At 37.8% G+C, this 13,623-nt stretch overlaps 1 protein-coding gene across 5 annotated transcripts in view; it reads left to right on the top strand.

Annotated features, from left to right (window-relative positions):
• The window catches only part of RALGAPA1 (Ral GTPase activating protein catalytic subunit alpha 1), a 269,942-nt gene that overhangs the window by 183,090 nt on the left and 73,229 nt on the right, over positions 1-13,623 (top strand). For all 5 annotated transcript variants that reach the window (XM_066277755.1, XM_066277758.1, XM_066277759.1 and 2 more), the window contains one exon: positions 13,054-13,177. In XM_066277755.1, the coding sequence (XP_066133852.1) occupies positions 13,054-13,177 (124 nt within the window). The remainder of the gene's footprint in view (positions 1-13,053; positions 13,178-13,623) is intronic.

The raw sequence follows: 13,623 nt of genomic DNA, 5'->3' as shown, positions 1-13,623 counted from the left end.
CATTATACAGGAATGCAAAGTGAGTAAGATTATTCAGGACTTTTCAACATCCAACAACTCTGCCTCACATCTGTCTCTTTAAAATTTCTGTTGAGCTATCTTTTCTTATTCACTATCAGTTTCAAAAAAGCTTTTTCTGCCCTGGCCGGTTGGCTCAATGGTAGAGCGTCAGCCTGGCGTGCAGAAGTCCTGGGTTCGATTCCTGGCCAGGGCACACAGGAGAAGTGCCCATCTGCTTCTCCACCCCTCCCCCTCTCCTTCCTCTCTGTCTCTCTTCCCCTCCCGCAGCGAGGCTCCATTGGAGCAAAGATGGCCTGGGTGCTGGGGATGGCTCCTTGGCCTCTGCCCCAGGCGCTAGAATGGCTCTGGTCGCGGCAGAGCGACGCCCCGGAGGGGCAGCATCGCCCCCTGGTGGGCGTGCCGGGTGGATCCCAGTCGGGCGCATGCGGGGACTATCTCTCCCCGTTTCTAGCTTCAGAAAAATACTTTTAAAAAAAAGCTTTTTCTCCCTCCATCTATACGTGTGCTTCCCGCCTTTTCTGCCTATTGTAGGATCTTCAACAAGTTACCCCTTTTTATCTTGAATTTCTGCTTGCTCCTCTTACTATATTTATGTTTGTATGTTTATAGTTTGCCTTTCAACAAAACAGTTTCAAGTTACTGTCGTTTCAAGCTATATCTACACTTTTCATGCCTGTCACTATCAAATTTATGGAGTAATGTAATCTGTACTCATTTCCTATAATTCCTGTTTTTTTTCTAATTTTTTAGTGATTTTCATTTTTATTTATTTATTTTTCTTATTTTAGAAGGGAATTACAGAAAGACAAGTAGGGAGAGAGATGAGAAGCATCAACTCATATTTGTGGCACCTTAGTTGTTTATTGATTGCTTTTGCATATATGCCTTGACCAGGAGGTTCCAGCCAAGCCAGCAACCTTGGGCTTCAAGCCAGTGTCCTTTGGGCTTCAAGCCAGTGACCTTTGGGCTCAAGATGGCAACCTCAGGGTTTTTGAACCTGGGTCCTCAACATCCCAGGCCAACAATCTATCCACTGCGTCACTGCCTAGTTATGCTTTATTTTTTTAATTTTTATTTTAAATTTGTTGTATTGACATGGTTTGAAGTGTCCCACTCAGTATAACGGCCTCTACTTCTCGTGTAATGACCTATGCAAAGTCTACCTCCCACTTCATCCTCCCTTTCCCTCTAGGAATTGCTACCCTGTTGTCTGTATCTGTGTGTTATGGATATATAAATTAGCTAATTCCTGCATCTTCTTTGATCCCATCCACTGGTGTGTTTTTTTAAACATTCCTCTGAATGATCTTTTTAAAATAAAATAATGTTTCATTTCTTTGGCTATTATAGAAAATATAAAACAAAAGTAATCCATATATTTATAAAACTATTGTTAGTAGTTACTTATATATCTTCAGTATTTCTTTTTTAATAGACTTATACTTACGATTTTTTTTGTTTTACAAAACTGGCATTATAGTAATATATAGTAAGTTATCCTTTGTAAGATTTACATTGTGAACATTTTTCTCAGTCATTTTGATGTTTTTCAAAAATATTTCTTTATGATGCCAAATATTATGATTATTGGACATTTAAATTTTTAAAAATTTCTTGCCCTGGGATAGATTTCTAGAAATATTAGGCCAAAGCATAAGAACTTATTTCAGGCCAACTATATTGCAAAATTGTTTTCTATTAAATACTACTTTCTAATGTTACCAACATTGTGTAAGAATACCTGTATAACTTTAATGTGGCTATATAAGTAAAATCATGTGGCATTTGTCTTTCTCTGTCTGACTTATTTCATTTAGCAAAATACCCTCTAGGTCCATCCCTGCTATTGCAGATGGTAAGATTCTATTCCTTTTTATGGCCAAGTAATATTTCATTATGTACTACATCATCTTTATCCAATCATCTATTGATAGGCACTTGGGTTGCATTTATATCTTATCTCTTGTAAATAGTAGTGCAGTGAACATAGAAGTGCATATGTTCCTTCAAATTATTGTTTTAGGTTTCTTTAGATACATATCCAGAAGTGAAATCATTATGTCATGAGGCAGTTCCATTTTTAATTCTTTGAGAACCTCCGTACTGTGTTCCATAGTGGCTACACCAATCTGCAGTCCCACTTAATAGTACTCAATTGGCAGTCCCACTAACAGGACACAATGGTTCCTTTTTCGCCACATTCTCACTAGCACTTGTTTGTTGATTGATTGATGGTTTCAGATACTAAACCAACCTTGCATCCCAAGACTAAATCCCATTTGATCATAGTGTATGATCTTTTTAATATGTTGCAGAATTTAGTTTGCTAATATTTTTTGAGGATTTTTGGATCTATTCAACAGTGATGATGACTTATACTTTTCTTTCTTTATAGTGCTTTTATCTGGTTTTGGAATCAGGATCATGCTGGCTTCATAAAATGAACTTGGAGTCTTCTCTCTTCTTGAGTTTTTTGGAATAGTTTGAGAAGCATAAGTGTCAGTTCTTTTTTGAATGTTTATCAAAATTCTCCTATGAAGCCATCCAGCCCAAGACTGGTTTTTTGGGAGTTATTTGGTTATTGCTTTGATTTTGTTGGTTGGTTGGTTGTAGTTGGTCTCTTCAGATTGTCTACTTCTTCATTCAGCCTTGGAAGATGATATGTTTCAAGGAATTTATTTCTTCCAGATTGTTCAGCCATTGGAATATAATTGTTCATAGTATTTTCTTATAACCCTTTATATTTCTGTGGTATTAGTTGTTATTTCTCTGTCATATCTCATTTTATGTACTAGGGTACTCTCTTTTTCTTAATGTGCCTGGTAAAAGCTTTATCAATTTTATCTTTTCAGAGAACCAGCCCTTGGTTTTATTGATCTTTTGTATTTTTAGATTCTATTTCATTTATTTATGCTCTGATCTTAATTATGTCCTTTTAACTTTGGACTTTTTTTGTTCTTTTTCTAATTTTTTTAGGTGAAAGGTTAGATTGTTTATTTAAGATTTATTTCCTGAGGTAGGCCTGTATTGCTGTTTTCCTCTTATGACTGCTTTTGCTGTATTTCATATATTGTTGTCTTTTCATTTCATTTGTCTCAAAGTATCTTTTGATTTCTTCCTTTACATCACTGTTAAGTAACATGTTATTTAGCTTAGCCTCCATGTGCTTGTTTTTCTTTTTTTTCTTGTAATTGATTTGTAGTTTATATCATTGCAGTCAGAGAAGATACTTGTTATCATTTCAATCTTCTTATGGTTTTTGAGACTTGTATATGTGCTGCGGAAGCAAGCACTGGTTTTTATTTTTATTTTTTTATTTTATTTATTGATTTTTAGAGAGAGGGGAGAGAGAGTGAGAGAGAGAAGGGGGGAGGAGCAGGAAGCATCAACTCCCATATGTGCCTTGACCAGACAAGCCCAAGGTTTCGAACTGGCGACCTCAGTGTTCCAGGTCGATGCTTTATCCCACTGCGCCACCACAGGTCAGGCCTCAAGCACTGGTTTTTGAGACTTGTTTTATGTCCTAACATGTGGTCTATCCTGAAAAATTTTCCATGTGCACTTGAAATTATATTTTGTAGTTTGAAACTAAATTGCTCTGAAAATATCAATTAAATCCATCTGGTCTAATATGTTACTTAAAGCCACTATTTCCTTGTTGATTTTCTATCTGGAAGATTTACCTATAAATGTTAATAGGGTGTTAAAGTCCCTTAATATGACTATATTAGTGTTGATCTCTCCCTTTATGTCCATCAATATTTCCTTAAATATTTAGGTGCTCCTATGTTGGGTGCATAAATATTTATAAGGGTTATTTCCTTTTGTTGGACTGATCCCTTTATCATTAATTACTGACCTTCTTTGTCTCTTGTTATAGCCTTTGTTTCAAAGTCTATTTTGTCTGATATAAGTATTTTTAACTGAATTTATTGGGGTGACTTTGGTTAATAAAATTATATAGGCTTTAGGTGTACAACTCTATAATACAGTACATTATCTGTACCTTGTATTATATGTTCACCATTCCCAAATCATGTCTCCTTCCATCACCATTTATCCCACCTTTACCCTTTTCTACCTTCCCCTCCCCCCTTTTCCTCTTATAATCACCCTACTGTTGTCTGTGTCTGTTTTTATTCCTTTGCTTAATCCCTTCATCTTTTCACCCAGCTCCAACCTCCTTCCCCTCTGTGTCTGATGTATCTTTTTCATTTCTTTATTTGTAGTCTGTGTGTCTTTTCATTCTGAGGTGGGTCTCTTGTAAACAACATATATGGGCCTTGTTTACTTATTCATTCTGCTATTCTATGTCTTTTGATGGGAGTATTTAAGCCATTGACATTTAAAGTGATTATTGGTAGGTATATATTTATTGCCATTTTATTCTTTATAATTATGTTCCTTTTCTTTTCTTTTAGAAGACCCTTTAACATATTTTGTCATACTGGTTTGGTGGTTACGATTTCCTTTAGTTTTTTTGTTTGTTTGTTTTTTGTCTGACAAGCTCTTCATTTCTTCCATTTTAATTGATAGCTGTGCTGGGTAATCTAGGTCAGTGGTCCCCAGCCCCCGGGCTGTGGACTGGTACCGGTCTGCAGAGAAAGAATAAATAACTTACATTATTTCCGTTTTATTTATATTTAAGTCTGAACAATGTTTTATTTTAAAAAATGACCAGATTCCCTCTGTTACATCCGTCTAAGACTCACTCTTGAGGCTTGTCTCAGTCACGTGATACATTTATCCATCCCACCCTAAAGGCCGGTCTGTGAAAATATTTTCTGACATTAAATCAGTCCGCGGCCCAAAAAAGGTTGGGGACCACTGATCTAGGAGTGGGTCCTTGCTTTTCATTACTTTTGAATATTTCCTACCAATTTCTTCCAGACTAAAATGTTGCTGTTGAGAAATTAGCTAGTAGCCTTGTGGAACTTCCCTTGTAGGTAACTATCTTTCTCTTGTTGCTTTTAATATTCTCTTTGTTGTTAACGTTTACTATTTTAATTATGATGTGACTTGGTTTGGACCTCTTTCGGTTCATCTTGTTTGGGACTCTATGCTCTTTCTGAACTTGTGTGTCTTTTTTCTTCACCAGGTTAGGTAAGCTTTCAGTCATTAATTCTTCAAATAGGTTCTCATTCCCTTGCTCTCTGGCTTCTTGTCTGATACCACTATGATGTGGATGTTGTTATACTTCATGTTGTCCCAAAGGTCTCTTAAACTATCTTTTTTTTTTAATTCTTTTTTTAACCTGCTGCTCTGATTGGGTGTTTTCTGCTATCTTGTCTTCCAAATCGCTGATTTGATTCTCTACTTCATCTAAGCTATTGACTGCTATTGATTCCTTCTAGTGCATTCTTCACTTAAGATATTATATTCACCTGACCAGGCAATGGCGCAGTGGATAGAGCATCAGGTTCGAGACCCCGAGGTCACTAGCCTGAGTGCGATCTCATCTGGTTTGAGCAAGGCTCACCAGCTTGAGCCCAAGGTCGCTGGCGTGAGCAAGGGGTTACTCTGTCTACTGTAGCCCTCCAGTCAAGGCACATATGAGAAAGCAATCAATGAACAACTAAGGAGCTACAACGAAGAATTGATGCTTCTCATCTCTCTCCCTTCCTGTCTGTCTGTGTCCCTATCTGCCCCTCTCTCTGACTTTCTCTCTGTCTCTGCCACAAAAAAAAAAAAAAAAAAAAATATTATTCATTTCTGGTGTTTGTTTTTTTTAAAGGTTTCTATGTCCTTTTTTATGCTATCTCTTTGTTTAAGTTCTCGCAAAGTTCTTCTATTCCCAGCACTATCTTTTAAAGAGGCTTTCTTTTTTTTTTCATTTTTCTGAAGCTGGAAACAGGGAGAGACAGTCAGACAGACTCCCGCATGCGCCCGACCGGGATCCACCCGGCACGCCCACCAGGGGCGACGCTCTGCCCACCAGGGGGCGATGCTCTGCCCATCCTGGGCGTCGCCATGTTGTGACCAGAGCCACTCTAGCGCCTGGGGCAGAGGCCACAGAGCCATCCCCAGCGCCCGGGCCATCTTTGCTCCAATGGAGCCTTGGCTGCGGGAGGGGAAGAGAGAGACAGAGAGGAAGAGGGGGTGGAGAAGCAAATGGGCGCTTCTCCTCTGTGCCCTGGCCAGGAATCGAACCCGGGTCCTCCGCACGCTAGGCCGACGCTCTACCGCTGAGCCAACCGGCCAGGGCAGAGGCTTTCTTTTTTTCATTGTGTATATTAACTCCATTGTTGAAGATTATTTGTCCATATATATGTAGCTGTATTTCTATTCCATTGGTCTGTATGTCTGTTTTTCTGTCAACACCATGCTGTTTTGATTATAGTGACTTTAAGGCAGTGGTCCCCAACCCCTGGGCCACGGACTAGTACCAGTCCATGGGCTCTTTGGTACCAGTCTGTGGAGAAAGAAGAAATAACTTACATTATTTCCTTTTTATTTATATTTAAGTCTGAACGATATTTTATTTTTTAAAAGTGACCAGATTCACTCTGTTATACCTGTCTAAGACTCACTCTTGACACTTGTCTCGGTCACGTGATACATTTATCCGTCCCTCCCTAAAGGCTGGTCCGTGAAAATATTTTCTGACATTAAACCGGTCCGTGGCCCAAAAAAGGTTGGGTACCACTGCTCTAAGGTATAATTTGAAGTCAGGTAATGTGGTACCCCAGCTCCATTCTTTTTTCTCAGGATTGCTTTGGCTATTCAGGATCTTTTATGTTTTCATACAAATCTGGTGATTTTTTTTGTTCTACTTCTATAAAAAATGAAATTGGGATTTTGATGGGGATTGCATTAAATTTGTTTATTGCTTTTGGGTAATGTGGCCATTTTAACTATGTTAATTCTTCCAGTCCATGAACATGGGATATTCTTCCATTTCATTGTGTCTTTTTCAATTTCTTTTAATAATGCTTTGTAGTTTACAGTATATAGGTCTTTCACATCCTTTAAGTTTATTTCTAGGCATTTTTTGTTGTTGCAATTGTAAAAAGGTTTCTTTTTCAATTCAATTTCTGAAGTTTCATTGTTGGCATATAGAAAAGCAGTAGACTTGTATATTGACATTGTATCCTGTGACTTCACTGTATTTATTTATTGTTTCTAATAGTTTTCCAGTGGAGTCTTTAGGGTTTTCTATATACAAGATCATGTTGTTTGGAAAAGTGATATCTTTACTTTTTTCCAACTATAGATACCTTTTATTTCTTTCTCTTGCCTGATTGCTCTGGCTAAAACTTCCAGTACTATGTTTAATAAGGGTGGAGAGAGTGGGCATCCTTGTTTTGTTCCTGATTTAGAGAAAAAACTTTGTTTTTCACCATTTAGTATGATTTTCGCTGATAGTTTTTCCTGTATGGTCTTGATTATGTTGAGGTACTTTCCTCCTATACCCATTTTATTGAGTATTTTAAACACAAATGGATGTTCTATCTTACCAAATGTTTTTTCTGCATCTGTTGAGAGAATCATAGGATTTTTGTTCTTTGTTTTGTTGATATGGTGTATTACATTGATTGATTTGCCTATGTTGAACCATCCTTGTGCTCCTGGAATGAATCCCACCCGATCATGATGTATTATTTTTTAATGTATTGTTTTATTCAGTTTGCTAGTATTTTGTGTAGGATTTTTTAATCTATATTCATTAGAGATATTGGTCTGTAATTTTCTCTTTTTTGTGTGTTATCCTTACCAAGTTTTAGTATCAGGGTTATGTTGGCCTCAGAAAATGTGTTAGGAGGGAGTTTTGCTACTTCTTTAATTTTTTGGAAGACTTTGAGAAAGATAGGTACAAAATCATCTTTGAATTCACTAGTGTAGCCATCTGGTCCCGGGCTTTTATTTTGGGGGAGGTTTTTAATTGTTATTTCCATTTCCTCCCTGCTTATAAGTATATTTAGTTTTTCCACTTCTTCGTGTTGGTGGTAATTTCTCCTCTTTCATTTCAGATTTTGTTTATATGAGTCATTTCTCTTTTTTCCTTAGTGGGTTTAGCCAGGTGTTTGTCAATTTTATCAATGTTTTCAAAGAAACAGCTCTTTTTTCTATACTTTTTTCTTCTCTATTTCATTTAGTTCTGCTCTAGTTTTTACTATTTCTTTCTGCTGAATTTGGGTTGCCTTTGTTTTTATTCTAGTTCTTTCAGATGTGATGTTATTTTGTTTACTTGAGATCTCTCTTGTTTCTTGATATAGCCTGTAATGATATAAACTTCCCTTTTATTACTACTTTTACTTCATCCCAGAAGTTTTGACATGTCATGCTGTCATTCATGTTTGTCTGTATATATATTGAATCTCTGCTTTTATTTCTTTGACCAAGTAATTTTTTAGAAGTGTGTTGTTTAATTTCCATATTTTAATGGGGTTTTTACTTCCTTTTTGCAGTTTAATTCTAATTTCAAATTTTTATTGTCAGAGAATATGCTTGGTATAATTTCAGTCTTTAATTTGTTGAGGTTAGTTTTGTGGGCCAACATATGGCCTATTCTTTTTTTTTTTTTTTTTTTTTTTTTACAGGGACAGAGAGAGAGTCAGATAGAGGGATAGATAGGGACAAACAGGAACGGAGAGAGATAAGAAGCATCAATCATCAGTTTTCGTTGTGACACCGTAGTTGTTCATTGATTGCTTTCTCATATGTGCCATGACCGCGGGCCTTCAGCAGACTGAGTAACCCCCCGCTAGAGCCAGTGACCTTGGGTCCATGCTAGCGAGCTTTTTGCTCAAGCCAGATGAGCCCGTGCTCAAGCTGGCAACCCCAGGGTCACGAACCTGGGTCCTTCCGCATCCCAGTCGGACGCTCTATCCACTGCGCCACCGCCTGGTCAGGCCATATGGCCTATTCTTGAGAATGTTCCATGCACATTAGAAAAGAATATATAAAATGATGTTCTGGGATAAAATGTTTTGTAAATGTTTATTATGTCCATTTGGTTTAATGTTTAGTTTAAGGCCAATATTTCCTTATTGATTTTTCTGTTTCGATGATCTATGTAAAGACATCAGTGGTCTGTTGAGACCTCCAACTATGGTTGTGTTTTTGTTTACATTTTTATATTTGTTAGTAGATGCTGTATATATTTTGGTGCTACCTGATTTCAGTGAATATATATTAAGAAGTGTTATATCTTCTTGATATAGTGTCCCCTTTCTCATTATGAAATGTCCATTCTTTCTCTTGTTACCTTTGTTGTCTTAAAGTTGGTATTGTCAGATACAAGTTTGGCCACACCTGCTTTTTTTTTTTAATTTTTTAAAAATTTTTTATTTATTCATTTTAGAGAGGAGAGGGAGAGACAGAGAGAGAGAGAGAGAGAGAGAGAGAGAGAGAGAGAGAGAGGACAGACAGAGAGACAGAAGGGGGGAGGAGCTGGAAGCATCAACTCCCATATGTACCTTGACCAGACAAGTCCAGGGTTTCGAACCGGCGACCTCAGCATTTCCAGGTCGACGCTTTATCCACTGCACCACCACAGGTCAAGCTGCTTTTTTTTTTTTTTATTTGTTTGGAGAATTGTTTTCCATCCTTTCACTTTGAGTCTCCTATTGTCCCTGCAACTTAGATGTGTCTCCCGAAGGCACATATGGTTGGGTTTTGCTTTTTGACCCATCTGCTGCTTTGTGCCTCTTTATTGATGAGTTCAGTACATTTACATTTGGAGTAATTATTAAAATATTGGGATTCTCTATAGACAGTGTATGTTTTGTTTTCTGGTAGTTATCTGTCTCCTTTTGTTCTTTTGTGTTTCTGTCAGTTGTTTTTGTTTGGTGGTACTCCATGCTTCTTTCCTCTATTTCTCTTTTTTTAAGGTATGTATTTCTTTTCTTTTTTTTTTTTTAATTTCTTTTTTTTTTCTTTCTGAAGCTGGAAATGGGGAGAGACAGTCAGACAGACTCCCACATGCGCCCAACCGGGATCCACCCGGCACGCCCACCAGGGGCGAAGCTCTGCCCACCAGAGGGCGATGCTCTGCCCCTCCGGGGCATCGCTCTGCTGCGACCAGAGCCACTCTAGCGCCTGGGGCAGAGGCCAAGGAGCCATCCCCAGCGCCCGGGCCATCTTTGCTCCAATGGAGCCTTGGCTGCGGGAGGGGAAGAGAGAGACAGAGAGGAAGGAGTGGGTGGGGGTGGAGAAGCAGATGGGCGCTTCTCCTATGTGCCCTGGCCGGGAATCGAACCCGGGTTCCCCGCACGCCAGGCCGACGCTCTACCGCTGAGCCAACCGGCCAGGGCCATTAAGGTATGTATTTCAACTTTGGTTTTTCTTGGGTGGTTACCATTAGGTTATTGAGAAAAAAAGTTTCATATATATGAGTCATTTGTCATATGAGTGCTTTTACACTCCATCCTCCTTTGCATCTTCAGACCTTCTTTCTCTCCTCTTTTATGTTTTTGTTGTCACAGATTATCTGTCTTTATATTTTAACTTTGTTGGAGCTTTTAATTGTAGTATTTTGTTGCTTTGTTCTTTGTATTTAGTATTATAACCGTTCCCTTGAGTATTTATTTTCTGCAGTGGGGGTTTTCTGGTGATAAATTTTCTCACTTTCTGTATATCTGGAAAAGTTTTTATTTCTACTTCATTTTGAAGGGCACATTTGATGAATATAGTATTCTTGGCCAGTAATGCTTCTTTTTCAGTACTTTGAATGCTTGGGTCCACTCTCTTCTGGCTTGTAGAGAATTTCTGATGAGAACCTGATGGGCCTTCCTTTATATGTTAAGTTCTTCTTTTCCCTTGATCCCTGGAGGATTCTTTCTTTGTCATTGATTTTAACATTTTTATTACAATGTGCTTTGGAGAAACCCTGTTTGGACTGCGGTAACTAGGTGTTCTGTTTGCTGCTTGGATTTGAGGCTCTGACTCTTTCCATAGGCTTGGAAAATTCTCAATATTTGTTTGACTAGGCTATCCATTCCCTTCTCCCTCTCTTCTTCTTCTGATATATCCATTATTCTTATATTGCTCTCTTTGATGGAGTAAGACAGTTCCTGTAGAACTCTCTCATTTTTTAAAATTTTTGAGTCTCTCTTTTCTTCCCTCTCTATCATCTCTAGTTACCTGTTTTCAATGTCACAGATTCTCTCTTCTACCTGTTCTATTAGCTAAAGTTGCTAGCTAATTTTTCAATTTATGTATTGGGTTCTTCATTTCTGTTTTTAAAGTTCCAATCTCTCTAGTAGAGTATTTATTTTGTTTTCTGAGCTCATTGAGTTGCCTATCAGTGTTTCCTCACATCTCATTGAGTATTTTCAGAAATACAATTTTGAATTCTCTATCATTTAACTCCAAGGTTACCATGTGATTATGGTTGCTTTCTGGAGATTTTTCATTGTGTTTCTGGACTGCATCTCTTTCACAGTTACAGCTAGTGCTCAACTTATGACCACGATTGGTTCCGACAGACCGGTTGTAACACAATTTGGTCGTAATTTGAGTAGGCTATATGTACAGTACTGTGAAATGATGTTATAAAAATCTTTAAGTCATTTTATCATAATTTTCTTTCATTACTGTTATATATCATAAGTTTCTTTGTTCATTTTATGCCATTTGTATCATCTCTACACCATTTTGTTTCTTATTTTTACATTCATCAGGTTTAAGTAAAACACTGCATTACTAGTACAACTGGTTTAATATTTGCAAAGACAGTTTCCTCTTGGTAGACATCTTGGGAAGGGTTTGATGAAAAATATCCAAGACACAAAACACAAATTGCTGTACCAAGTCTGGGATAACAGTTGAAATGGTGCACGCAGAGATGGTAGTGCTGCTAGAAGCTGGTCCTCACTGTCATACACCCAGCTGGGCAATGCTTGCACTGCCAGACGCAGAGCAGACATGGCTAGCGATTGAGGTCGTAAAGTCAAATGGTTGTAAGTTGCATAGGTCATAAGTTGATCAATATTTGTATTGATAGTATTCCTTTTTTTCTGTCTTGAGGTCATTTGAGAGTGGTACTCTTAAGAAATAAAGCAAAAAAACAAAAAAAGATAAAAGTAAATTTAAAATTAAGTTAAAATTAAAGAGAAAAAGCAGAAAAAAAACAAAATACACAAACCAAAAAAACCCCAACAATCTATCAAAATCAAATAGAACAACAAAAACTAAAGAACAAAAAGTTTGAAGAAATCATTTCCAAGAAGTTTTTCTATCTTTCTCCAGTAGATGGTACTGTATTACAAGTTTTAACTCTGTAAAATCACTGGCTGAACTCTGCTGAGAATCTGCTTTGGCAAAGGTGTAGGCAGGTCTGCAATTGCAATGGTGGGTGGGACTTGTGAGGGCTTTACCACTTTAGCAATGGGGATATCAGGCCTCAAGGTGCTTCTTCTTGTGTCCCAACAGAGCAGGGCACCAGACACAGAGCACCTTTTTTTTTTGCAGCTGTGGAGTATGTCACTGTCACTCTTCGTACATGCTAGGGGAGGGATGCAGTATTTGGAAGGCTAGGGAGCTGCACTTTTGTATATTTGTGTCTCTGAGTACAGGCTACAGGCAGACCATGGGAGCATTGGTGTGTGGTCACCACACGTTCTTCTGCTTTGGTTCAGTACCACACCAAATTTCCCCCAATATCTCCTCTCCTGCCGGCAGAAGAAGACCCAGTCACTCTGGGCTTCTCTCCTCTCCGGAGCTCCTGCAGACAAAAGCCCAGACAGTCCGGCCCCTCCCCTCTCCAGAGTCATACTCTGAGTGCTTCTTATCTTTTGCCCCCTGTTTTTTACTCTTCCGACCTTTAGTCAGTTGAGTACACGTATCTTTCAGGTAAGCCTGACAGCCCAGCTGGAGATCCTTTGCTGAGTTATAGCTGTTCAATTTGTTGAAATTTCAAAGGGAGAGATCAAGGGTATTTCTCATGCCACTATTACTCTGACATCATCCAGATTTAAATAATTTTTATCTTTTTATTGCCATATACTTTGTTCATATAAAATATGATTATTAGATGAATGAATGGATAAATAAGTGATTAAAAGAATGGTATAATTTTTTGTTTTACAGCCGAGAGACACACAAGATTGCAGTATTTTATGTTGCTGAAGGACAAGAAGATAAACATTCCATTCTCACCAATACAGGAGGAAGTCAGGCATATGAAGATTTTGTAGCTGGTCTTGGTTGGGAGGTACTGTTGTTAAATTATACTAAATATCATTTTATTTCTACTTGGAAGTAGTAGTGTTATTTTTCTCCTAGCTTATTTTAGAAGCATTATATTAGGAAACTCAACAAATATGTAATGGGTTTGTCATTGTTTCTGCCTTATATAGCTCATTTGCAAAGACAGCAGTAGTTGGGACTTTAAATGGAAAGTTCTTGACTATTTTATGAGACAGTATATTGTCAGAAAGTATAAACCATATAGGTTCAGGAATCTGGATTTTCTTCATAGCCGTGACCATTATATTTGAATTCTTCAAACTAAAATAAAATATGAATATCAGTAGGACAATACCAAGGCTTTCTATGGAACAAAACAGCATATTTAGTTTTGAGATTAGTTTCAGATAGATTCTCAACTTCCCTGAAATTAATGCCTTAGAACCCTTCTGCAATCTCTTTCCTCTCTTT

Source organism: Saccopteryx bilineata, chromosome 4 (assembly GCF_036850765.1).
Source record: "Saccopteryx bilineata isolate mSacBil1 chromosome 4, mSacBil1_pri_phased_curated, whole genome shotgun sequence".
NCBI lineage: Eukaryota > Metazoa > Chordata > Mammalia > Chiroptera > Emballonuridae > Saccopteryx > Saccopteryx bilineata.
Note: the sequence above shows the minus strand (reverse complement) of the source record. Positions and strands in the feature narration are given on the sequence as shown.